This window comes from Sceloporus occidentalis, unplaced genomic scaffold (genome assembly GCF_023333645.1).
Source record: "Sceloporus occidentalis isolate IW3139 unplaced genomic scaffold, rSceOcc1.0.p SCAF_3, whole genome shotgun sequence".
NCBI classification, from domain to species: Eukaryota; Metazoa; Chordata; class Lepidosauria; order Squamata; family Phrynosomatidae; genus Sceloporus; species Sceloporus occidentalis.
The window spans coordinates 70,555,238-70,582,150 of record NW_028316983.1 but is presented as its reverse complement, the minus strand read 5'-3'; the positions used below and the strand labels follow the sequence as shown (position 1 = coordinate 70,582,150).

Genomic DNA, 26,913 nt, shown 5'->3' with positions numbered 1-26,913 from the left:
TGCACAGATAAGAGATTTCATGATAATTTCCCCTTTAATTGATGCAAAAACAAGATTTATGATCACCCTGCTGCCTACACAAGTCATGGCAGTCTAAAGAATGCAGCTCCTTCAATATCTCACCAGTCTTGCTCAGTATTCTTCCAAGCTTAAAAAGAAAACCTGTAATATACTGGCAATGAATAGCCAAACCTATGAGGCATAGTACTCACTGGCATGTACACGGACTCGACAGCGCTTGCAGGTAACCAAAAGACTGGTGCCATCTTCCTCCAAGTAAGGGGTAGAAAGGCTAACATCTGTGCTGCAACCAGTGGTAGTAAAACACATTTCAGGAATCAATGGCTTAGTTCTCATCTTGCCAGCAGCATCAGGAACTGCCTGTGAACTCTGGCCTCCACAATCTGCCTGCCAGTGAGAAAAAAAATGCATTTTACAGCACAATAGCTTTGTAAGGAACTTAAAATGCAGCTATTAAAAAGACTGCATCCTTATATAACCTGTATGCATGCTATCTGGTACTATCATGGTCTAAGTGCAAAAATTGGAAAAGGTTTTTTTATTCTCGTAATAGTCTTAAGGAGAACAAGCAACATATCCAAATCTGACTCCACCTATACTATCCTTGATCTCTTCCTGTAACTTTAGCCTTAAACGCTTTTGGAATCCAACCTCTGACCTTTCTAAACTGGAAGTTGGCATTTGGGTTGAAAAAGGTTACCTACGCTACATTTTACACTATAAAGCGTAAAATGTTTACAACACATTTGTCTGATATGTACTTTAACACAGATTCCTAAAAATACTATAACAGCAACCCCAAAATAATAAGTGCACAATAATTAAAGATATCCACATTAGCTATGTAAGTGTTATCTTCTAATGGGATAATTCTTATCACTGCCCAGACTAGCAAGGTATCAAGTGATTTTAAAATAACCCTATTAGTCCTTGTCTTCTCCTCCCCTTTCAGTTATTTCACAAGACCCAGGAATGTATAAAAAAAACTGCTCATGGCCAAAAAAGATTGATATCTTGCCATCCAGGGTGGGGCCAGATGGCTCTTTGGCAAGAATGGATTTCAAGTCCTCCAATGTGTCATTCTCAGCAGGTGGAAAGGGAGCCATCCATTAATGAGATCTACCCAAGCAGACCTGGATATTAGGGTGGGAAGTGGCAAGAATGCATTTTAGTGTAAGTACCACTTGTTGTGGTACCCCTTCTACAAAAACAGACTCTTCTAGTTTATAATGCTTAGTGAACATGGACGGCACTGCCCATGGGGTTGCTTAGCAGTTTTCCCTAGGGAACCATTAGTAGCAAAAGAGACAGATGTGGATGCCGATCTAGTTGAGTGAACTGTTACATTTTGTAGTTTTGGAAGCCCCAAGTTCTCACAGGCCAGAAAGATGCAAACCTTAATCCATCTGGTCAGCAGAGGATACCTTCATTCCCAGTGAGATGGTAAGAAAGGAAACAAAATGAGCCTCTGATTTCCTAAACAGCTTGGTACACTTGATATATAGTTTTAGAGCTTTTTGTTCATCTAGTTGGTGCTACTGAATGGTTCAAAATGAACAAAGTCTCTATGGTTCAAAGACAGATAGACAAAGTGAGATAACAGTGAGATGGAGGAACGTACAGTCTCTATGGTGGGTTACAGACCGCCAAGAAGTGGCGGTCTGGCTCCGCCTCCGCTTGCAGCGTCCGGGAACCGCAGCCTTTAAACGGCGCAGCTCCCGGACGCTGCAGAGGAGAGCGGAAATTGCGCTCTTTCTCAGGCCCCGGAAGAGGCGCCGCGAGTGCCAAAGGGCGCACTCGCGGTGTCACTTCCGCTGTGCAACGTGCGGATGCAGAGCGTCCGCTACGTCAAAATGGCAGCAGCCGTGTGGAACGGCTGCCGCCATTTGTCATGGACTCTGTCCGTGATAGGGTAAGGGGCGTCTGGAAGAGACGCCCCTTTTTCAAAATGGGACTCCTAAGGATGTCCTTTATGGCGGTCTGTAACCCGCCCGTGGTTCAAAGTGAGGCAGAGAAAGTGAGGTAACAGCAAGTTGGAGGAACATACAGTGCAGAAAATTCCAAAACCTATCTAGCTGAAGTGGGAGCAACCAGGAACAGGGTCTTGATCACAAGGATTCTGAGTGGAACTGATCTAAGTGGTTCAGAGGGAGGTTTAGACAGGGCTTTGAGCACTTTGTGGAGGTTGCAGGAGGGAAATCTGTGTATAACAAGGGGGCTGAGAAGGACTGCCTCTCTGAGAAAACTTTTAATGCAAGGATTGGTTGAAAGTGAATATAGATTGGATGAAACTAACATGGATGCCACTGCCTGGTGACGAAGAGTATTTAGTTTAACCCACATATCAAGACCTGATTGTAAGAACTATAATGTATCTTTACTTTTTGCTGTTTAGGGGGAGATAGTATTTCTGTGGAACCACCTCAGAAAGGCTTTCCAGGCTGTCTCACAGATTCTGAGAGCAGAGATTCATCTAGAAACTAGAAGAGTGTTTAACCACCCTATGTCTTACGTATAATCTCTGCTCAACTGATAGGAAGATAAACAGCCATTCTGGAACTGCATGCAATATGGGACCCTGACTGAGAAAATGAAGAAGTACTGGGAGCATGAGACAAGTATGAGTGGACAGAGCTAAAAGGCAAGAGAGCCATGCCCCCCTTGACTAATGAGTGGCCACTAGAACTACTATTATGAGCTTTGTAAATATCCTGGGTGCCAATGTTAAACCGAAAAGGAGCGCTCTGAACTGGCAGTGTTGTGGTAAGAGAAATAAAGGTGCTTTTCTGAGGAAACATGGACGAGGACATGGAAATAAGCTTCTGAAAGATCAACAGAGAAGAGAAAAGCCCCTAGAAGAGATGTTCCTAATGGTCTGGAGACCTTCCATCATGAACTTCCTGTATGCTACAATTTTGTTTATGCATTTGAGGTCTAGAAGCAGACAGATGGAATACAATAAAGATGATGGGATAGACTCCTGTAAACCAACTTTCAGGAGGAACTGGCTCCACAGCTTGTATTTCCAAGAGATGGGGTATGGCCCATTGAGGGCTAGGTCCTTTGTGTGACACTCTGAAGTTGGAGATTCTAACAAGCAGTGACTTGGAGTTTGGCGAAACTCTTTGGCAGGGGTTCCCAACACTTTTGGCTCACGGAGCCCTTTGTAGAGTCAGTTTCTATGGTGGATCACCTAAGAGACCTACTCTAATGTTTTATAAGTTAATGGTGTTTACGAGTAATGTTACTTTTTGTTTCTTATTCTTTAATTTCATTCAATTTTTATTTCTTTCATTTTCCTGGAGTGGCTGTGGAGCACCTGGGAAGGGCACACGGAGCCCTAAGGGCTCCATGGAGCACTGGTTGCTGCTCTATGGAATAATCTTTGTTTATGGTCCACAACACCCACAGGTCTGAAATAGAGGACTCCCAGTCAGTTGGATTCTTCTTGTGGTCAGAGTAAAAACTGTGGTATTGACCAAATGATCTTACAAGTTCTAAAGTCTCTGGGTGAGAAAAGGGATGAAAGCACTGGGCAGGTTGCTTAAAACAACATTTCACCTCCTTCTTTCGGCCCTTTTTTTGTCCTTGGTTTCTATATGGATGCCTTGAAGAGCATCTTCACTGAAAAGTGTATTTCCAATGAAGTATATTTCCAATAAAGGGGACTGATGCTACATTTGCTCTGGATTATATATGCATTCCAGAGTCTGAGTCGGATTGATCTTCTCGCCACTGTGGACTACAGAGATGGCATGAACTGAGAATAGCGATGAGCCTGTATAGTGGCATCTACTAAGGATTTATAGATATTTTGAAGTGATTTATGTAGCGATTTTGCATCTAGTTCTTGATTGGTGAAAATATCCTGAACCCAGAGTATCAGGAAGCAATTGAAGAGGCTCAGAGAGAGCGAGAGAGCTGATGCTTTGTGCTTAAGAGCAGCATCTGCCCTCTTTTTATTTGGGTTTTTAAGAGTAGAATGTTCTTGCTTTGGTGCAAAAACACCCATGAGAAGGGGAGAAAGAGGACTATCAATAAGAGAGGTTTCTAGAATTTCCACTGCCTCAGGGTTTAGGGTAAATAATGTTGAGGCAATATTTACACACTTCCTACTCTCCTTAGGGGAATCCCACTCAGATTTAATGAGTTCTTTAAAGTGAGTAGGAAAAAGAGCAACATGAGTAGAGGTTTTCAGTTCAGGAAATGTAGCATTGCTCCTTGCAGTGTTACCAGTAGACAGAGAACTGGAATTGGATTAAGAAACCTTTCCAGCATCTTGTAATCCAAAGGCTCTGATTGCTTTAGGTAACAGAAAAACAAATTATCTAAATTCAAATATCTTCCTCTTGCTGGTTCATTTTGTTCATTATTGTCTGACCATTCCTCACCTCCTGAATCAGATGTGTCTCTCACAGAAGTAGCATGGAACAACATTTGGGCCCAAACAGATTGAGAAGCTGCCCCCATAGGGACACTGAGTCATCATCTGATGAGTTTTCGGAAAGAAGAGTGTACTGGCATTGCAGGTTGATCAGGCTGTCTGCTTGTTAATTGCTTACGTGGTAAAAGTGGGGGCTGGAGCTTATCTGAGTCTCTTAGTGCACCCATGACTAGTATGAGAAACTTGGTTCATTCCTTTTAGTTCCTTGGCCACAATGGAAAAAATCTGCTGAAGCCATGTATTTTGATCAAATAAAAGCATAGGCACTGGAAAACATATAGGTAGTGCAATGTGGCCAGAACTGCCCTGATAAAATAGCTGATGTTTGAAACACAGGCTTCACAATGGCTGCCACAAGTGGCTATGAGCGTGTTCTCTTGGGCTTAAGGGTGCTGCGGTGGCTGTCAGGGTTGTGGACATGTTAGTAAGAATTTGTGAAGGAAAAGGAGAGGCAGTCCTGTGAGGGTCAGCTTCTGTCTCTTCCTCAATAGCCCCTTCATAAATCTCATCAACAGAAGCCCATTCCAATACTATATTTTCCTTTTCTAATTGTTGTTCATTGAATGAAGACTCCAGCATCTAAGCCATTGCAAGGCCAGAAGCACAAGGAAGATCCAGTTCAATGGGTCCTGAATTAACAGCCTCACTGGAATAAGCAGCTTTCAACAGAAAAAAAAAATTGAATCCAGAGGAGACAGTTAAGAGTGCATACATGTCTCTAACCACCTGGATGTGCATTGGAGCAGGAAAGCTCCAAGTAGTTGAGCATGGTTTAGAGGCTTTAGCTTTGACTTTTCCTATCCCAAGGGCTTTGGGAAGGGAGGGGGAGAAAAAATAAGGTTACACTAGTAAGGAGAAGACTAACATGGGTACGAAAAGCTCAGGGCTTTTTAAGAAAAATATAGGAAAGAGGAAGAAACAGAAATAGAATGGGGAATATATATATCTTTTTCAGTGCTCATTCTGACTCCTGATCAGAGACTTGCTGGGAAACAGCCCGCTGATCAGTGTTATTTTTATCTAATTCTTAGTCTGAGACTTGATATAATGCAGTCAAAAGACTGGATTTAGAGGAGCCTCTTTATCTGTTTGGCTCATCTTTTTTCCTGAGGGCAAACACATGTTCAGGATCTAAATCCGTTATTTTGTTCCCTTTAAAGCATCATTTTGATTGTGAGTTCCTGCATGTTGGACTGGATGGTCTTTTTGGTCTCTTCTAACTCTATAATTTTATGATTAGAGAGTGATGCCATTTTTAAACTTTAATATCTGTGTTTGTAGAGATTTGAAAGGTAGAAAGGTCTGGGATAGAGAGTGACAAAAATCTTGACCTGCTGGCAAGGCAGGATTTTGAAAATTGATCTGAGAGAGAGTGGAGTTAACACTTTCAACAGAAAAAAAATTGAATCCTGCTTTGATCAGCTGCATGAGGGAAAACCCCATGAATGCTGATTGCTCAGGCAATTAACAGCTTCACTTACACAATAAAATTCCAAAATTTGGGGTTCAAGACCTTTAAAATCTAAGTCAGAGAAATGCAGCTGGAAGCCATTTACAAACACAGCACTGCAAGTCTAAAGATGTTTTAACTCTACTATTAACAACAGAAATACCTTGGCTGTTAGTCTATACAGCTATTAACAATGACCAGCTGTTAAGTAATATACAGTTGAGGTAATAATGATACACTTCGCTTGCAATGCTCAGTTAATGTGGACCACATCCCTCAGTGCTCCTGTGGTACGAAGGCCTGTAAAGAGGATTAAATTGCTCACCTGGTAGGTTTGAAACAGCATACAGACTGCACAGTAGGGAGCCTGCTGAGCCATGGCTGAGTTATACTCCTTTTCTGCTTCAAAGTTTGGAGGGCGATTTTGCCACAACTGGCTGAGGGGCTTTGCCCATGCCTCTGTCTCCTCAGTTTCTTCTTCAGGTGTCAGTTGCTCTGACATTTCTGCAGTAATGAACAAACAAAAGCTAAGTCAAAATGTACAAGCTTTTGACTTCCTCCCAAGCCAATGAAGAGAACAGGTCTAGGGCTACTGGAATTATGTACAGTACTAGTTTGAGCTGCTTCACAACTACCACTAACTGGTAATTCCCCCCCCCCCCCCCCAGCTTCAATATGTACTCAGGTACAGTAGCTGGGAATCTATTTTACTAGTAACAATTATAGACATGGATCTCACATACATTGTGGAAGCCCTAATATAGCAGCTTTTAATTACTGAGCCAGGAATGCGAAAGTAATACACAGCCCTCTCTTTTCTTCACCACAGGGACCAAAGTCTTCTATTACTTCCAAATCTAATAGCTTGAAATTTCAACCCCAAATTAAGTCCAGCTAGCAAAGGGCTGCATCTTTCCAAGAGCTGAAAAATGAAAGGCTCTAGATAAAGGTGAAACAACATAACATATTTCTTAATGGAGTGTACAGGCATGCCTCAGTTAACAAAGGCAGGATACAGACGGCCCAAAAGGGAAGTCTCCCGCCGCCCTCGTTTGTTGCGCGAGGGAGCAGCAGCGGACAAACCGTGTGGCTCCCTCGCGCAACAAAAAGAAGCTGCAAAAATCGACTTCTTTCTGCGGCACCATTATAATAATAATAATAGGATTTATTTATATACTGCCTAATCACTGGGAATCCGAGCAGTTTACAACAGAGGGGATAATAGATGGTTCCCTACCCTCAGCCTTACAATCTAAAAGACACGACACAAAAGGAGAAGGGAATGGTGAGGGGGGGGGGAAGGGATCAGGTCCAGCAGTTCTTCTCTCCCTTTGAGGTCTGGACCAAGGCAGATGGACTGGAGGGAGGCCTTTTCTTCTTCCAGGCAGACAGTTGGAGCTAGCCTGCACTTGCAGCATCATAATGGTGCCAAGACGTGCAGACGCTAGGCATCCGTCAAGTCAAAATGGCGGCAGCCATGTGTATAGGGCGCCGCCATTTTTACGCCCTCATTATGTGCGAGGGGCAAGGAGCGTCAGGAAGCGCTGCCCCTCACGCGTAACGAAGGCGCCCAATAGGGCCCGTCTATACAGCGCCAAAGTTTCCAAGAGTGAAACCCCTTTTTACAAAGGCTTTTTATACCCACCCAACCTCACTTTTCCTCTTCATCCTCTATCTAGCTGAACTTTTTTAAGGAGCATTCACTTTGGGAGGAAAGTGAAGGAGGGCTGGAGAAACACAGACTTTCAGTATCAGACTACAGCAGCTCTGTGAATGATGCAATAAACAAATCCTGTGCTGGGAAAAATGGGACCTTACCCTAACAAATTTCACTATAGCAACATGTGCCTGCCTATGACAGACAAGCTAAAGAGGTGTTACCTCCAGAACTCCTTACTGACCAAGTGTGAACAACAGAACAGAAAGAAAAGGGCAAAATAGGTAAGCCTGTCTTACCAGTTATTCTCAACATGTTAAAAAAGTGGTCTCTCGAACATTCACAATGGTTTTTTAAGGAAAAACAATCATGCAAGCTTTTTTTTAACATGTTTGCTTCATTTCACATGAGCATATTGTTATTTCTTTATATAAAGTATGCTAAAGCATGCTAACCTGCTCTTTTTGTCACATAGGAACATATCCCTATCCAATGTTATTCTTGGCTTTGGTGCCATGTTATTCCTTACAGAAGTAATGCCCAGGAACACATCTACTTCATTAATGGAGGTATAGTTGTGTATGGATGTGGCTTTTAGTACTTTTAATATGAAAGGAGAGAAAATCTCAAGGGACTACACTAATGAGGGCCAGAATAATTTAAGCAATATTTGCATATGATTAGGCATGACAGTCCTTCCAGTATGAAAGGACAAAAAAACCTTACCATCATCACTGAGGCCATCTTTAACCAGTAGTGGATGGTGCCGTGGGAGTTTGCTCAAGGGCTGCCGACGTCCTTTTGACTTCTTACGATCCTTTACTGATCTTATGTACTCCTTCGCCATCTAAGTAGGACAGAAACAGGTCAGCAGCCATAACATTACTAATAACAGATCCAGTAAAGAACAAATTAAAAGTGAAACTAGCAAGAAGGAAGAGAAGAGCTAAAATCTACACGTTGTGTGTTATTGCTCTAACGTCACCCCTCCATATCCATGGAATCAACCATTTATGGCTTGAATTAAAAAAAAAATCCCAAAAGCAAACCTTGATTTTGCCATTTTATATAAGGAACACCATTTTACTAATAATGGGAGTTGAGCCCTAGAACTAAACCTCAGAGGATACCAAGAGCCCACTGTACCAAATTTCCAGATTTCATTACTGAGCATTAAGCATTAGAGTTATTTATCATCAAGGCTGAAAAAGGATTCCTAACATCTCCTGAAACTACCAGTTTAATGTCTAATTCATGGTGTTTGCACTAGCAACATGCTTTGAGGATCAGGCTGACTGCATCTCACACTACAGAGCAAGGATGGGCACTGGACATCCATCAGATACTGCTGAACTTTAGCTCTTGACAGCAGTAGTGAGGAATAAGTATAGTTACAGTCCAACAACATCTGGGATACATCCATCTGTTTTAGAGGATTTATCTCAAGATGTAGATAATTATCTGACAGGTCATCCACCCACCCACGCCATTAAGATCAGCCTGCAATATATGAATAGCACAACAACTGTTGCATGCAACCCCTTGCCCCCATGATAAGCCTCCATTACTTTTGCAAGCTCCTGTTCATTCATATTGGCTGTAACACTAGCTTTCTTCCCCGATGGCCGCTCGCTGTTCATGCCATCGACTTCTTCTTTGGCATAACCGTGCACTGTGATCACCTCCGTTTGATCCAGATCCTGTGTGCGGAGGTCAGAGGGTTCTGAGTCTGATGAACCAGAACACAATGGAGAACCAGACTGAAGGCTGGAAACAGAGTTCTGCTGTCTTAGGGCAGACTGGGCCAAGGCTGAAGTCACAGAATGTGAAATGGAAAGATCCAGAACAGCTGCTTCAGGCTCTTCCTCATCATCATCTAGTTTGACATTTTTCAATTCTTCAAATTTTACTTCTGAGGAATCTCCATATTCTGGATCAGAAACAATAAAGCTATTTATTAGCAATTGACACAGCATTCATTAGCAAAGTCTGTTTGCTTGTTACAGCTGGAAATTAGGTGGATTCCCACCATGATTCTAGAGATATGATCAGCCACCTAAGCACTATTCCAACACTCACTGTTTCTTCCTAACTTCAACCCCTGATGAAACATTTTTGCTTGGTCTTCCCTACCTCCTTCATAGCATATATGCAAATCTTACAACTTTTAGCTATCTACCTTAGTTGGATAATTTTGTTTTTTACAGAAGTTTGGTTCCATTCCCCCCCAAAAAAAACTCTTATGTTCTAGTATGTCCCAAACGACATTCCCAAGCTGTTTCTAATCTTTTAATACACTTTCCACATCAGTTCCTTCACAATTCTGGTGTGACTACCTCCTGATCTTTGGGAGATTAACTAGTACTCACTGTATTCTTTTTCCTAAAATCTTTTACTAACAGGACCCTGCTAGACTCCTACTGTCAAATGATGGAGCTGAACAGTTAAGATGAACATTACTGCAAAGAAATCACATGGCTTCTTTGCAACTGCCATGGTTTCCTTAACCTCTTGTGCTACAATGTAAGTACTAAGCAAGTTTACTAGTTGAATTCCTGTACATAATGCTGATTCTTATTCCTTTTCACTCTACTGTGGATTGAGGCAAATGAATAACAATGTGAATAAAATTTCAGTGACATGCTCAAAGGTTAAAGAGCAAAACAGAGCAGGACTCTGCAGAGGAAATTACCTGGGGGTGCAATCCCTTGGTCCCCTTGTTGTACAGGCTCTCTAGCAGGTCCAAGTGGGGGTTCTGCCACATCCATTTCAAACTGCACTGGACCCAGCTCCTCCTTGGGAAAGGCTTCACTTTGGCTCACCTCGTGAGGAACCTCCAAGCAGACCCGATGTCGTTTGGTTCCAATTCGGTGCTTGGGCATACTGCAAGAAACAAGCTTTACAAGTTAACACTTCAAGCCAACATGACAAGTCACCAGCCTTAAAGACTCACTGCTTTATAAACTTCTTTTAATAGCTCCAAAGAATATAATATGCTCGGAGGGGGAAGACAGCTCATCCCACTTTCATAAGATAATGAGCTTTTGCTTGTATGAATGCTTGAAATAGTGTTTTCAGCATCTCAACATTTCTTCTACAGCTGTAAATAATCTCTATTAAGTACAAGTTTTCTCCTATTAACTACAAGTTTTGTCTATTATGTAAAGATGGAATAGCCATATTGAATATAAATGTGTATCAGGTAAGACGCTATCATTTACAGTTCCATCTAAAGCTACTCACATTTTTTTTCAAGTGCTCTCTCACTACTACAATATAAATATTTTTGCATAGCAATCTAATTAAATAATTTGCCTGTCTCCTCATGTTTACAATTCCTTCGTTCAACGAGCAGGAAGTGGAAAACTTTGAACAATACTTGCTGATCACCATGTCCAAGTGGGATGACTTGGATGCTTAGGAACAACTGTACCAGTTGTTTGTGTCATCTCCATATTCCACTGATCAACCAGGGCATCAACAGAATAATCAAGAATCCTTCTGGATCCATTCATTTCTGAGGGTGGACCATTTTAATGGACACCATCCATGCAGAGAACTCCCAGCAAATCTAAACCCTATCAGGTAGTGAAATGTCCATGCCGATGGGGTTCTTTCAACCCCACTACCACCAGATCACCATCACCCTTACCAGCAAAAACTAGATCAACAATGTGGCCTGCTACATGGGTAGGTCCAGAGATTAATTGATAATTGACAGGCTCTTGGTTGCCTAGAAGCCACAAAATCCTGAGCTGGCCCAATGGGGGTGCCTCAGATGTTAAAATCCCCCAACACAGTATGTTCCAGGGAGATTAACATCACCTCTGAGACCACCTCCAACAGTTCAGGAGGAAACAGTTGGGCAATATCGTGACTCTCAAATCTTGCAGTTTGTAACAGTCTGCAGGAAGAGTTGTGTAGAATGAATTAATGAAAAGGGATGCGTCCAATTCCTGTATTGATCAGATCACTGTTTCAACCACACCTCCTCTTCTCTGTATCTCCATCTGTACTGCATTCATCCTCTAGTTCAGCTTCGTCAGGGCACTGCTTCCCATTTTTAACTTTCTGGAGGAGCTCTCCCTTGAAGAACTCAGCTGCTTCTGGAGTCGGTAGTGTATGATCAATGACTGTCACATCTTTCCCTGCTTTCCAGAGTTTGTAGCGATCTGGCTGGTATTTCCTCACAAAGACATCCATGGAAATTTTGACCATGTCCTTTCGGCATGAACACTGTACAGAACAATAAAACAGATGAGACAACGTATTCTTTAATTTTGATCCAACACTAATTCACACTGCTGTCCTGCATTTCTGTTCTTGCAACCTTCTAAGAATTTCACACCATGCCCCTACAAAACTTGTTTCAGATACAAGTATTTCAAACCAAGAAGTAAACTATTTTTAAGAAGAAAGAGGGTAATAAGGTGTCTCTATTAGGAAATACAAGTGTATTCGGAAAAGGCTGGGTGGAAGTGTACATACTGAATTCATTACATCCCTCAGATGACCAGTTCCAGACTTTTTGTTGACTTGCAGTCTGAAGCCAACTGATCTGCTGCATCTCATATCTAAATTTTAAAGATGATTAGTGCTAAAATGGGGAACCAGTGAATGGCCAGCAATTATTTGAGGCTTCACCCATTACTGAAGCTAAGCAGGCATGGGCCTGATTAGAATTGTGCAAGGAAGTACATTGGGAATCTCAAGGAGCAGGAGACCAATAATTAAGTATCACTTTAAAAGCGAAAGAACTGGAGATGTACTGCAGAAAAATCAACAGCCTCATTATATTTGTTTCATAATCTTTGTACTTGGTAGATAAAGCAAAACGTGTGAGCATGTAAAGGATGATGTAAACAGGCAATAGTGAGACCTTAGTTCCTACATAAAAGTTTGAACCTCTTTCACTTAAGTCTTCAAGGTGAAGACAATGATCAACAGTAATTCACAAAGCTCCACAGTTCTTACACTGTATCCTCCCTTCAATCTCAAAGAAATGTCTGAAAGTAGACTTTATTTGTACCAAACCTCACTGCATATGTTTAAGGATTGTCTCATACTGAAGGAACTAAAATGGCAAATTCATCTTTGTGGTCTGTGAAGTTTCAGTCAAATTTTGTTACAGAAACACAGTGGTTTCTATATTTCCATTCACACAGAGCATCTATCTGCTAAACACAGAACAATAATTCTGATTTCTAAATACAAAGGAAGGTAGCAGTTGATACCCACTAGAACAGATTGCTTTCCATACTCAATCCACCGGAGTGTGGCAAAGTTAGTAGATTCAGCACAGTTGAATCCATGATTAAAACCAGCATGATATCCATAAGGAAATGTTATCATAAATTCTCCGGCTTCTTGGGTCACCTGAAAAAGAGAGAAAGACTATTGATTTCTATAATTCATATAATCACTAGAACATATGGTACTGAAAGTAACAAAACTTATTTTTAACTTTGTGGAACAATGACCTATGAAATATCCCAACAAGCCAAGATCTATCCCCTGACAGTGGAACTTTGCATAACCTATCAAATTAAAGGCACTTGACAGATGCAGCTCCAAAACCGAGAGTGGCATATTCACAAGCATCTCAGTCTAATGAAGACTGCCCATTTCTGATCAGCTTTCACAGGTGAATTAATTTACCAACAATTGTTTGTAAATTTTTAGGAATCTCACTGGAACTTTTTCTGACATACTTCAAAAAAAAGTGCAATGAACACCTTAATTATATTTGGTTTGACAGTGCATACATTTTAAAATAAATATTTATACAAATTATGTGTGATCTTAAACCTCAAGTGACCAATAATAATCCTCAAATATTACAAAATTCCCTTTTTGTTTCAACTGATAACTGCATTCAGAATCAGGAAAATTAATCATGTTTAATTATGACATGCCAAGTTACTCTAACTATGCAGAGATCAAATGAATTTATTACATTCTCTACCACAGTATAGGACATCATACTGTGATTCTCAGAATTCACATTATAATGTTAAGACAATTTGTATCTTTCTGAAAAATTAAAAGCCAGAAATATGTTAAGGTTTTAAAATGTACCAGTACAACATGCTGAAGTGTCAGTGATTCTGTTGAGGGTTTCAGTGACTCTATTTCATGCTCCCATCATCCTCCCTCACACACTCAACTCAGTCAGCAGTAGCACAGAATAAGCATAGTCAAAACTCACTGGCTATTTTGGGGAGGGTGATGTGAACATATTAGCGCCCACTTCCAACAATGAAGATACCTTGGATTTCTCCACTGACTTCTAAGTATAGCTCTTATTACTATTACCAGGGACTGAACTATGTTGTGTGAAGGAGTACATGATCTGTTCAGACAATAATGACTTTTTCTCTGTGTCTTTCTTAATCCTCCGTTTTCCAGCCATTCTATTCTATTCACCCACCACCCATTTTTGGATTTCCCTTTTTTCAGTCAGCTTGCGATCTATGAGCACTGAACATGGCCAGTTTTCAATGGGTTGCTTTGAAGGGATCACCTCTCCAGTTTTTTTCTCCTTTCAGATTTGACAGCATCTTCAAACCTTAGTGCCCTAACCAGTCTGCTGATACCTTTCTCTATTATTATTAAATACTGTTTAACTGTACACTTGAAGAACTGAACTGTGATTAAAATATGGGCAATTCTATGTTTGTTGTTTTAATGTACTTGCCAAAAATCCACTTTCTATATCTTGCAAGGCTTTGTGGTGCTTCCTGCATTTGCTCTACAGCTGTAGCAATGCCAGCTCCCTCTTTACCTTATCAAATGGAATGCCATATTTCTTCAATATTGATGGAGAAATCAAGGTCATCTTGTGACGAAGGAAAGCTTCACAGCTCTGAGCACTTCCAGGAAAGAACCCTGTTTCAGGAGGAAAAATATTCAAAAACTGTTTTGTTGCTTCCATTCAGATATACTGTACAGCTGAATGAAAATGGTTGTCCATGTTGTTGTTTTTAAAAAACCCTACAACTACATGACAGCTTACTTATCCCCCTGAAGCTTACTTAAAATATCTCTGAGAGGAAAAAGATAGCATTTCAATGGCTCAAAGCCAGCTCTCAGGAAAAGATGAAGCGAGACTGTTTCTAATATGAAACAGTGAGGTACACAGCCCTTTTTATACTATAATTTTCCACAAAGCAAGTTATGTCAGATTAATGTAGTTTTCCCATCAGAACAATTTAACATATTTTTTCACATAATAATGAAGAGACATGTACAAAATATCTACAAAAATTTTAATTTTTTGAATAAAATTTTAGAAACATTTCAACATAAAATCTGAATGTCTACTTTTAGAAGTCTTTAGAAACAATTCCCTACATGTTAATTGAATAGGTTTCGATTGCATGAACAGAATATAAAATAAAACCAATTAACGCTCATCTTCAAATGAGTTTTCCCAGATAAGAATGCATTAAAGAAAACTGGTATCTCTTTCCTAAATTTTAAGAAAGTTAGTGGACACAAGGAGCACAACACTCTTAGTTTCAGGTGAAGAGTAAACATGTATACAGCAACTAAGAACCACTTAGCATTCTTCAACTGGTGATCTGTGTTTGAACCTGGACCTCCTTTATGTGCCCTGCTAGTTGTAATGTCTCTCCTCCATATGTTTTCTGTTCAGACTGATTTCCCAGTTTAACAATTCAAGCTTTATCCAGAAAAAACAAAATTAACTCACAGTGGTAAAGTCACTCAGGGGCTATACATATTATTCCTAAGGGACGGCATGTAGCCGCCCCTTTCAAGGCCAGTTTGGGGCAGCAGCAACCTCACGCCGTGGCCCTGATCTGGCCTCTGGAGAGCACAAAAAGTGGCTCCTTTTTGCGCCCTCCAAGGGGTGCCACAGCTGCGGCAGCACGGCTTTATAATGCCCCTTCAGCGCTGCATCATGTGAATGTAGTGCCAGAGATGTGTTATGATGGTGTGTGCCTTCTGGACCCACGCATGGCATCATGGCACCATAGGATGGAATTAGGGCCAGGACGCTGTGCCAACTCCGCCCACAGGCCGGCGCTTTCTGCCTGTCTGTATAGGACCTCAGCTGAAAGAGGTACACACATGTTTAGGAATTATAAATACAAGGACATATTGGAGGATTCTAATGACTACATCACCCTTGCAGCTCTAAGATTACAGTAATTGAGCAATTACTTCTGTAGGTGTGCTAACCTTTTTTTAAAGGCATTAGAAAGGATGAGTTATTATCTGCCACTGCCAAATGGCATATAACAGCAGAGCGATAGGCTTACACTCTGGATTGACCTGTCATAAGATTTGGCACCCATTTATTGAATACATCCAGCAAGATTTAATCTCTAGACATCCCCCAATTTTAGCTAAAATTTTATGGAAAGATGTCTGAATACACATTTTGTCTATAATTTTCAGGGCCTTATCTGGGTTACTGCCTGTATTTATTGTTGTTTTGGTGTACTGTTTGTTGTTGTTTAAAGTGTATTAATAAAATTTTAATTAAAAAAGAAGAAAAAAGGATGAGTTTGTCCATAAAGTCCTTTTGTTTTTAAAGGAGATATTCACTGTGACAATGGTGGATGAGTACTACTGCTATAGTAAGATGAGCTTCTCACTGCTCTTCAGAAACTGTCAACTGTATACTACCATTGAGGCAAAGTCAGATGCTTACCTTTAGCAAGACGTTCCAGTCGCTTCCCATGTTCTGGAGGAACAGAGTACCTGTAGTCATATTTTTTAAAAAACAACAACAACATTAAATTGCTTGGGACTTCTAAAAATTTCAGAATTAATACAGGAAGGACATTCAATGGGAAAATAATGTAAATTGCCACAGTAAGAAAATTGTAGCTATTTAAGTTTTCCTTCTATTTTTGTTAAACTAAAGAAACCATAAAGTGTGATCTCTAACAAGAATGTATTACTAGGTAAGTCATGAAATACCAAAGAAAGAACAATCAAAACACTGATTTTTTCTAAGGCTGCAGCTGCACTGCAGAAATAATCCAGGTTGATACTTTTAACTGTTCAATGCTATGGAATACTAGGAAATGTAGTTTTGTAAGACATTTAGCCTTCTCTGTCAGAGAACTGTGGTGCCACAACAAACTAGTTCCCAGAATTCCACCACACTGAGCCATGGTAATTAGAGTTGTGTCAATGTGGATTACTTCTGCAGTGTGGATGCAGCCTAAATAAGCTTAAGTGAAATAATTATATGTAGTATACATCTCCATGGCAGAATAGCTCACCATGATTTGGGTTCCCCAAAATGCAGGTAGTTGATGCTATAGAGGTCCATATCCTCAGTATGCCAGGCAAAGGAAGTTTTCCACATTCCAAAATAGAGATAAGGTGTATTCACTCCTTCAATGGTAATGCCACTTTCATTCTCCACTACATCTAAAATTGTATTCAGATGGCCAATATTCCACTCATCTATATGCTAAAAAAAGTCAGATGAACAGTCAAATGCAGAAACAGTTAACATAAAAACACTTGTGATCCCTCATTCCCCTTACTACACTGTGCTGCAAAACATTTGAAACAGCTGCTATTGACACATGTAACTTCTCTATTTCCAACTTTACCATGGCTTCTAAAAACAAACTAAAGCCCTTTGTTTTGTATTGAACTGAAGACCAGACTGGGCTGAAATAGTCGATTAAATGACAATAAGCAGAATATTACTGAATACTGTCCCTACCTACAAATAGCAACACTAAGGTATCTTAATTAATACACCTTTTAATTGCAAAAAATATTTATGATATTCCCAAACACATGTGCTCCTCATCTATACATAAAACCCCAAGTATAACATGTATCACTTTTCTGTTATCTATCTTGTTGTCATCTGACGACAATTTAAACAGTTGTATTTTACTAATATCACTCCAAGAGATGTTTTAGTATAGATAATAATTTCTATTACTAATGATTGTGGACAGAAAAAGAGAAAGAGATACAAAATCAATATTTTTGAAGGCAGAAGTCCTGTATGGCCTACAGTGATAGCACACCTTTATAATAGCATATTTCAAAAGACAAACACTTTAATACCATCATTTGATGCTTGGCAAAATCTATCTAGCAAAGTGTTTGCAATCAGTGCTGAAAATCAACTGAACAACACACCAGTCAGGAATGCTACTATTCATGCATCCTCCATGTTTTACCTTGTCATACAGGGTGCCATTAACATCTGCACCATAAATTGGAGCATTAAATGTGAGGTTCTTCCAGTATTTGCGTTCAAGGTCCTCAAAGTCAGTGTACCGAGGTGTACAATACCTAAAGTAGAAAAGGGTTATTTTTTACAAACAACTTCTTCTCATCTAAATTATCACAAAGAGGACAGTTTTTAAAAAGTAGATAAGGACCACATACAGTTAGAAGATTTAAAACAGGGATGGATAACTATTAGGGGGCCACGAAAGATGGTTGAGTATAAATATTAAGTATTGAGGAAAAGATCAGAGAAATATTATTGTTTTCATTATGCTTTTTGTAAGGATGGGTGTATACCATGTAATTATATTCAAGCTGTATGCCAAAAATTATTTTGGCAATTAAAAGCTTTCATCCAGAAATATGTTGCATGACTGGGTTATTTTGTCTGAGTTATACCAGCTGTAATTTCATAAAGCAAAACTCTATCTGGAGAGATCTGCAGGGATAATGAGAGTAGCCACAGAAAATGGATCAGTAATAGTTTCTTGCAGAGAAACATGGAACCCCTTGCAGAAAAACCATCCTTTTGTGTACAGAGATCTGGTATTTCTAGCATAGCATCCCATACACACAGAAATTTCTTTGCAGTCATGATGGAATGGAAAGTAATTTCCAAATTGAGCACGAGATGTTGCAGTGTTATAAATTTTACTTAGTATAGCCCCATAACTTTCAGAAAAATATGGTGACTCTTTTTCTATGCTTTGATCTATATTTTACTTCGTGGTACTAGAATAAGAGGAAGTAATGTGATATTCTGGAGAACCAGCTTTGTGTAGTGATTTAACTGCCGGACTACAATTCTGGAAACCGGGATTCAAATGCTCCCTCAGCCATGAAAACCCACTAGTGACCTTGGCCAAGTCACTCTCTCAGCCTGAGAGGAAAGCAAAGGCAACCTGCTTCTGAACAAATTTTGCCAATAAAACCCCATGAAAGGTTCATCTTAGGCTAGCCATAAGTGAGTAAATGGCCTGAAGGCACACAATAACAAAATATGATATTTGCGGCTTAAAATCATCTATATAGTTTAAGGAATAAAGGCAAAATCCTCTATTATCAGCAGTTTTTATACATTGCAAAGTCCAAGTCTTATCTTTCTTGGAATCATTGGAAGTTGGGCCAAAAAGGAATTTTCACCTCAGTTCCAATTACCCTGTGACCTTTTTATAATGTACAACATTCACTGTGCCCCAGAATAGATCTTTTTATTCTTTAAACCTTCTCTGACCTGTTCTCAGGAGCCACATGAATATCTCTACATTCTATATGGTAACCTAAAACAAACATTTAGGAGGGTAATATCCAGTTTACTCAAGTGATTTTAAATACTCAATTTAACAATACAAAGAGAAATAATAAACTATGCTCAATTACAAAAGATTTAATTATCTTCTTACTTATCACTATTTGCTATTCTCCTGAACTCCCGAACAGTCATAGGTTTCTTTTGGATGTTATACTGTGTGAAGAGGCCTGACTGGCCAGTGACGACTTGCTGAATGGGAGCAGGGATGCTCACATCATCAATATCATCATACCATCTGCGTGGCTTCCATTCCTTAGGAGGGACAACCTAGAAAGTTCAGATGACAAACACAGCAAAAGCTTAACGAATCTGACAAGCAAATGAAACAGGGAGCAGCCTTTGTGCCACCCCACCATTTCACAATGACATTCCGAGATGTAATACAGTGTTCATTGGCTATAGTTTATGGTATAACGCCAATCATTTTATTGGTTATTTTATAATAATGGAATACATTGCAATGCTCTACACATTAAAATTACATGGTTTAACTACAAGTGTGAGAGCAGGAGATATCCATTTAAGGACACATTGCTATACCAGAAAATATCCAATTTAATTCTTCTCATTAGTGATTAACAACAAGGTTGTAGAATAAAACATATCTGACAAAAATAGAAAAACAATGAAGTACCATGTGTTCTCAGTAATGTCAAGCTCAAGACACACAGTATTGCTAATAAGCAGGTTCTACAGCTATAAACAAACATACTAACAGGAATAATCCTGACTATCAAATAGGACTAGTCTATCAATGTAAAATATAATAAATATTTCCAGCTACAAGTTAACAGTTGTATAAGAATATTAAGCAAATGGGAGATCAATATTCATTAGCAGATTGCACATGTTTAGGAACACTTCCATGTTTTTGTTCAGTCTTTTCACTCAGAGAACCAGATACCAAAATTGCTCCTGTGCTGTTCCCAACTGCCAATAATGTTTTCTGATCATTGGTGATCGGGGGGGGGGGGGGGGGGGGGCTACTACAGGCCAGTTCCTGGTGTGTAAATTTTGCAGATAAGCATGCAATTCATAATAATCTACAGTATCTAAAGATATGAATTCATAACTGAATGCCCCAGAGTTCTCTTGCTGGTTACAGGTTATGAGAATTGGTGCATACCAACTCAGTTCTATCAGCTAAACCACAGAATCAGTCCTTTATCATATACTGAGACTGAAATGTCAGAGCTCATTCTGGGAGCCAGATAAGCACATACACACCCCAAAGCTAGTACATAAAATTCCAGACACTTGATCACATTTTCAATGTATGTCTTTCCAGGAAAAGTGTTCAGACTGTAGCTAAACTACTGACACGGTTAAGACAACGGTGTTAGAAGAATATGCAGCCCTCTTTTATTTCTAACAATAGCACTGCACACAAAAGAGGGTAGAAGAAGTGATGAAGATAGGAGTTATACATGCTTGTGCCCGTTACTAAAGACACATACCCCAGCCTCTTAATCTCACAACCTGCCAGAGAGGCGTGAATGCACATATTCATGAGTAGAATCTCTGTTCAGAGTTTGCCACTCCATACAGCAAACTTCGGAAATGTGTGAACAGAGATGTTGGGGTCAGTATGGACACAGGGATCTCTATTTCCATTCTTACCTTTGACATGTTCTCTAAGACTAGTGAAAATCTAGAATTCCAGGTCTTTTGTCATTAAAGAATAGTACAGTCATGTTCTTCCTAGAATCTCTTGGTTCTCCAGCATGACTCTGCCAGAAGTTGATTGCTGGCAGAGTCCTAGGGGATCCAGAGATTCCTAGAGAAAACATTTTTGTAGCTATTTGTAGGTCCTCTGGTACAATTCTATGGTTAACTTCTGGTGGATGTTAACCACAGAGTTGCGTTGGAGGATCCAGAGATTCCTAGAGAGGTGTTCTTGGGTTAAAAACCAGTGGTTTTTTTTTAAATTAGCGGTTTTTCCACTTTCACGGGGGTCCTGTGCCCCTAACCCCAGCGAATGTGGAGGCTCCAGTGTACGCTCTATTTGTTATGAAAAATAAATGTTATCTTCTTATCATCAATTGAACACAACTATATATGAGCTCCAGTTTCTAAGCTATTTCACACTGAGGTGCACTGTGTTTTCTTGAATTGTAATTCTTATGGGTATTAGGAGAAAAAACTGTAAGCTTTCTTACCTTTGCCAATCCAGCTCTATGGGCTCCTTGAGACTCTATATATGCAATGTAACGGCTGAAGTTTTTGAATTCTTCCACAGTGGGATGGAACGTCATTATTCTTGCACTAGGATTTAGGTTTTCTAATTCAGAGGCCATGATGGTTGTTTACTGTTCCCTTTGTCACATACAATCCAGTAGAAATAGTTCTCTAATGCAAACAGCACCACAAACAACACAAGTAGGTTATACTATAAGAGCTATGCAGAATAATGGAAACTTGATAAAAAAATTATGAACATCATTCAAGGTGATATGTTTTGTTCATTAAACATGAGTGGCTTTAGAATGAAAAAACAACATGCCTCAATCGTCGCCTATTTTACTGAGCTCCTTCTCACTGCTGAGCATCCAGCTCAGGCTTGACCCTGCAGAACATTAGCTGCCATATTGCAAAATGCCATACTGAAGCAAAACCAATTATCTGGTATTTGATAAATACCATATCACCCCTCTCTTAATTAATGGAAGCCTTCAGGTTGCCTATCGACTTACGACAACCCCATGAATTTCATAGGGTTTTCTTAGGAGGGGAGGAATGTTCAGAGGTGGTTTTCTCAGTCCTTTCTTCTGAAATATGCCCCACACCACCTGGTATTCATTAGCAGTCTCCCATTCAAGTATTAACCAGAGCTGGCACTGCTTAGCTTCCAAGATCAAAGGGGATCTGGTGTCTTTTAAGGTATTTAAGGCATGGAAGCAGCATTACAAATAGGTAACAAAGTGAATGCCATGGAGAAGCACTGAGGGGATTACACCCAGTAGAAGGTCATTAACAAAGGGGAAGAAAGATAAAGATCCCTGGGGCCATAGGCGCTTTTCACACACTCTGCTTCCATTTCTACATATGAAAAAGATCTGCCTGGCCCTGGGGGAGGAGGGGGGCTGCATTCCCAATCCTCTAAAGCAGAAACTTGCCAGTCTCTCCCTTTGGAGGCAGAAAGGCCTCTGGCTTCCTGTAGTTGACCTTAGTGTGCAAAGGGACCTTGCAGCAGTTTTGAGACCTTTATGGTAGACTTGGGTCCAAAACACGCTGCAGAAATAAATAATCCAGTTTGGGACTGCTTCAACTGCCCTGGCTGAGTGCTAGGGAATCCTGGGAACTGTAGTTTATTGCTGCACCACTGCTCCCTGAGACAAAGAAGGCTGACTGTCTCACAAAACTATAGTTCCTAGAATTCCCCAGCATTGAGCCAGAGCAGTGAAAGCGGTCCCAAACTGGATTATTTCTGCAGTGTGTTTTGGACCTTGGTCTACTTACGCTGCTGCTACAACCTCTTTGGTCTCAAAGGTGCTCCAAGATCCCTTCTCCTCCTAATGTATTCCAGACTAACAGGGCTATCTATGGCCTGTTACAGACAGCCAAAATAAAGCTGCTTCGAGTCACAGTGGAGGTATGGTGTTTCAATGACGCATGCGTCCTAAGAGTCCAGAAGCCACACCAAAGCCACGCTCCAGTCTGGAACATGGCTTTGGTGCGACTTCTGGACTCTTAGGACACATGCATCATTGAAACACCATACCTCCACTGTGACTCGAAGCAGCTTTATTATGGCTGTCTGTAACAGGCCTATGTCTCTGTAGCAGGCGGACAGATTAGAACCCATCACCCGTTTAGGCACTGGACTCTAACTTGGGAGGCCTGGGTTCAAATCCTCGCTCGGACATGAAAACCCACTTCAGGCAAGTCACGCTCTCTCAGCCTCAGAGGGAGGCAATGGCCAAAACAAACCAAGTCAGAACTGGGGTCCAGCCATGGAAACCCAATCTATTTATGTATATCTTTGTTAATTTCAATACATTAAAAACAAAGCACATTAACAAAAAAAGCCCAGCTTATTTAACAATACGTTACATAAACCCATCACCACTGAAAACAATACTTACACATAACACACAACCACACAGAGGCGGGATATAAATAAATATTGTCATTATAATTATTATCATATAAACATAGATCTTTCCTGGACTCCGACATTTCCTTCGGTTATAAAAAACACCTAAATGATAATTGAATTCATAGCTTTCTTTAACATTTTAGCCTACTTACAGCGTGATTTTATAAGTTTACCATTTCAGCATTCTCTTATAGTCTTATGTCCCTCCGAGGCCACCGTCATTACGGGCCCCCATAGCCGCCTCGCTTCCCCTCACGCCCAGCGGGGAACCCAGGCGCCTTCGACGCCTCTCGCCCCTCAGGCCGAACGGAGAGGCCCCACTTCCGACAGTTACCGCGACGCCTCAGTTAAAAACAGACCAAGGCCCCATCCCTGAGCAAAGGCCCCGAAATCCCTTCCCCTTTTACTCACCGAAGCGCTTCTGACAGGGCCCGAGACTAAGCCCTCGCTTGGGGCCCAACGCCGACCCTCTGCCCCGCCTCCCCTCTCTCGACAAGAACCAATCGCCGCGCACGCTGGTTCCGATTCCGCCCCGCCATAGGCTGCGCACGCTGTCAATCATTTACGCGCCGCTCGTGTCGTCACCGTTGCGACGGCGGAAGGGCTGAGCCCCCCCTCCCCGCGACGAAAGTAGTTCCGGGGACGCGGTTACGGATGGCATACACAGCGTCGGGAGGGGAGCGTGTATGAGTGAAACTGTCGCGCGGATCCTTCCGCGGGAATCGTTAAATAAAGAGGTCGCTGTAGCTCCTCTCTCAATCCACGCAACGGCTTCCCCTATAATTACGCTTGCGAGCCAATTAGTTCTGATCTGATCAAGCTAGCCAATCATCGGAGGAGGAAGGCTAGTTGCTAAGCAGATTTCACGCGCTGGGCGGGGCCGGGGAGCCAAAACATTACAAGCGCCTCGCTCTCTCGCTCGCTCTGAGGGGGAATGAAGTGAATGCTTTGTACCTCACGTCTTGTGTTTGGGAAGATTGAGCCAGGAATGCAGGGCCCTGAAATGCGGAGGAGGAGCAGGGTCAGCAGAATGTAGGACGCTCCAGGAAGAAAAGAAAAGCTAATAAAAAGAAGGGAGGGTTTTATTTATTTATTTATTTATTTATTTATTTATCTCACCATGGGATGCAATAAATTAATTCAAATCAATCCAACAAGTAATTTAACATTTATTTATTTATTTAGGTATTTATATCCCGCCCTTCAGCCCTAATGGCTCTCTTTAATTAATCTATTGATTTTATTAATTTTATTAATAATTATTATATTTATACAATTAAAAGTTATATGCATTATATTATATATATTATATGTGTAAAACATAATATATATACTATAATAATTATAGTTATACATTATGCAATATGTAATATTTTAGGTAATTATATATTTTATTATATATATATATATAGAATGTTACATACATTATATATAAATTATATGTAAAAATTATATATTTTATTATATATATATATATATATATATAACATATATATTGCATAACACAAAACACAAATATATATATGTATATATCATTTTTAAAAGGTAATATTTATTGGTTTTTGTATAGAACATATTTCAACACATTTCTCTTTTACATATTTATTTACATCCTCCCCCTCTTTAATTTCTTCAGATTTTATATTTATACATCTTTTAGAATATATATATATATATATGTTCTAATTCTTACAAAATTATATCATTACAACATGTCTATAGATATCTTAGCCATTTATCTTAAGAGCATACAGTCTTGATTATATATATAAATATAATAGATTTGGTATATATATGATATATTAATATTTTATAGATATATAATAAATATACAATGTATATACTCTCTCTCTCTCTCTCTCTATATATATATATATATAATAAAAATAAAATAAAAACTGACCAATACTCAAAAAGGTGTTAAATGACGATGATTTTAAAAAGATAGAGCTAAGACACTGATTACGAAAGCTGAAAGATAATTAAATACTAAGCACATTAAAACGTAAGTTAAAACCAATTAAAACAGCAACATTAAAACAGCATGGCCACATAACAGTGAAAAACACTCATATAAAATGCTAATTCATGCTTCTTGGCGCAGGTTGGCCATAATTCTCTTCCACAAAACTGGGACAAAAGTAAATGGGAATGGATTGGGAGGCTTATTGACAACCCCCCAAACCCAAGCACCATATTCTGACATTTAACATTGTTTTATTGCGTATTTCAGTTGTTGTTAGTTCCTGCCTTGAGGATCTAGCATCTGCTGCTTCAATCTGAGATCTTCCTGGTTTTCCAGGACAAATGGCAAGCCTAGTCTTAGCCATGCTCAAAATGGAGGGCATTTTGGAATCCCTCCTGGAGAGAAGAGTCAAATGGAAGACATGTCCTGGGAAAGGAGGACCTCTGGCCTGTCCTCCAATGTACCTGGCAGGGATATGAAACTTCCAGTGTGGTGTAGAGGTTTGAAGGTTGGAGCATGACTCTAGGGACCAGGCTTCACATCTCAGTTTGAGCATAAAAGCCCACTGGTTGACTTTGAGCAAGCCACACTCTCTCAGCCTCAGGGGATGGCAATGGCAGACCCCCTCTGAAGAAACTTTCTCAAGAAAGCCCACCCATGATAGGTTTGACTTAGGGTCCTAACTGGTTTAAACTGAGCTTGACTCAATTTGAGCTTCGGCCTCAATGCTTAAAAGGTTTTAAAAATATATATATATTTATTAAACAAATTTTTAAAAACAATTCTAAAAGCAAGTCCTATTGCATCTCGGTTATTAAACATCTACTTATTTTACGTTGATTGTCTCTATTAATTGTCTTCCAAGCTTAAAGGTTTTAACATGTATGATGGAAACTAAAAAGTAATTTTCATGTATTTTGTTTTCATGTTCATTTGTTTACAACTATGGAGCCAAATTACTATTGTTAATTTATTTAAAACTATGGACCAGTAGGAAAGCCAGCGTGGTTTAGTGGTTTGGAAGGGTGGACTCTAGGGCTTGGGAGAACAGGGTTCAAATCCCTGTCCAGCCATGAAACCCACTGAGTGACCATGGGCAAGTCACACTCTCTCAGCCTCAGAGGAAGGCAATTGGAAACACCCTCTGAAGAAATTTGCCAAGAAAACCCTATGATAGTGTCTGCCTTAGGGTCAGTCACCTTAAGTAAATAATGACTTAGAGGCACACAACAACAACAAATAGGAAATATACAAGAGCTTGATTACATGATGAGTGTACATTCTATATTATAGCAATAGCAAGTACATTTCTATACCGCTTATCAGTACACTTACGCACTCTCTAAGCAGTTTACAAATTGTAAGCTAATTGCCCCAAAAAGTCTGGGTACTCATTTTAGCAACGTACAGAAGGATGCAAGCCTGAGTCGAGCTTGAGGCCTTTCTCTGGTGTTGAACTCGCAACCTTATGGTTTGTGAGTGAGTGACTGCAATACAGGGATTTAACCACTGCACCACCAAGGCTCATATTGTCACTCCTGTATTGCTATTTTTGTATTTATCCTTTTCTAATGGAAATGAAAGCACTGCCTATTCCTTCTGTCCTGAAAGAACAAAATACAGTCATCCCTCCATATCTGCGGACTTAACGTTTATGGTTTCAATTATTCGCGAATGGCAACCCTGCGGGACAACTCCCTCTCTTCCTTCCTTCCTTCCTTCCTT

General features: G+C 40.1%; 1 protein-coding gene across 1 annotated transcript in view; it reads right to left on the bottom strand.

Annotated features, from left to right (window-relative positions):
* The window catches only part of KDM4A (lysine demethylase 4A), a 35,603-nt gene extending 11,865 nt beyond the window's left edge, over positions 1-23,738 (bottom strand). The window contains exons 1-14 of the mRNA XM_089514961.1: positions 23,634-23,738; positions 21,283-21,470; positions 19,215-19,390; positions 17,760-17,874; positions 16,833-17,026; positions 16,253-16,302; positions 14,357-14,460; positions 12,811-12,948; positions 11,561-11,808; positions 10,265-10,455; positions 9,141-9,502; positions 8,299-8,419; positions 6,241-6,419; positions 213-408 (exon numbers count right to left, since the gene is read on the bottom strand). Of these exons, the coding sequence (XP_089371087.1) occupies positions 213-408; positions 6,241-6,419; positions 8,299-8,419; positions 9,141-9,502; positions 10,265-10,455; positions 11,561-11,808; positions 12,811-12,948; positions 14,357-14,460; positions 16,253-16,302; positions 16,833-17,026; positions 17,760-17,874; positions 19,215-19,390; positions 21,283-21,420 (2,212 nt within the window). The 5' untranslated portion in view covers positions 21,421-21,470; positions 23,634-23,738. The remainder of the gene's footprint in view (positions 1-212; positions 409-6,240; positions 6,420-8,298; positions 8,420-9,140; positions 9,503-10,264; positions 10,456-11,560; positions 11,809-12,810; positions 12,949-14,356; positions 14,461-16,252; positions 16,303-16,832; positions 17,027-17,759; positions 17,875-19,214; positions 19,391-21,282; positions 21,471-23,633) is intronic.
* Between the last annotated feature and the right edge of the window lie 3,175 nt (positions 23,739-26,913).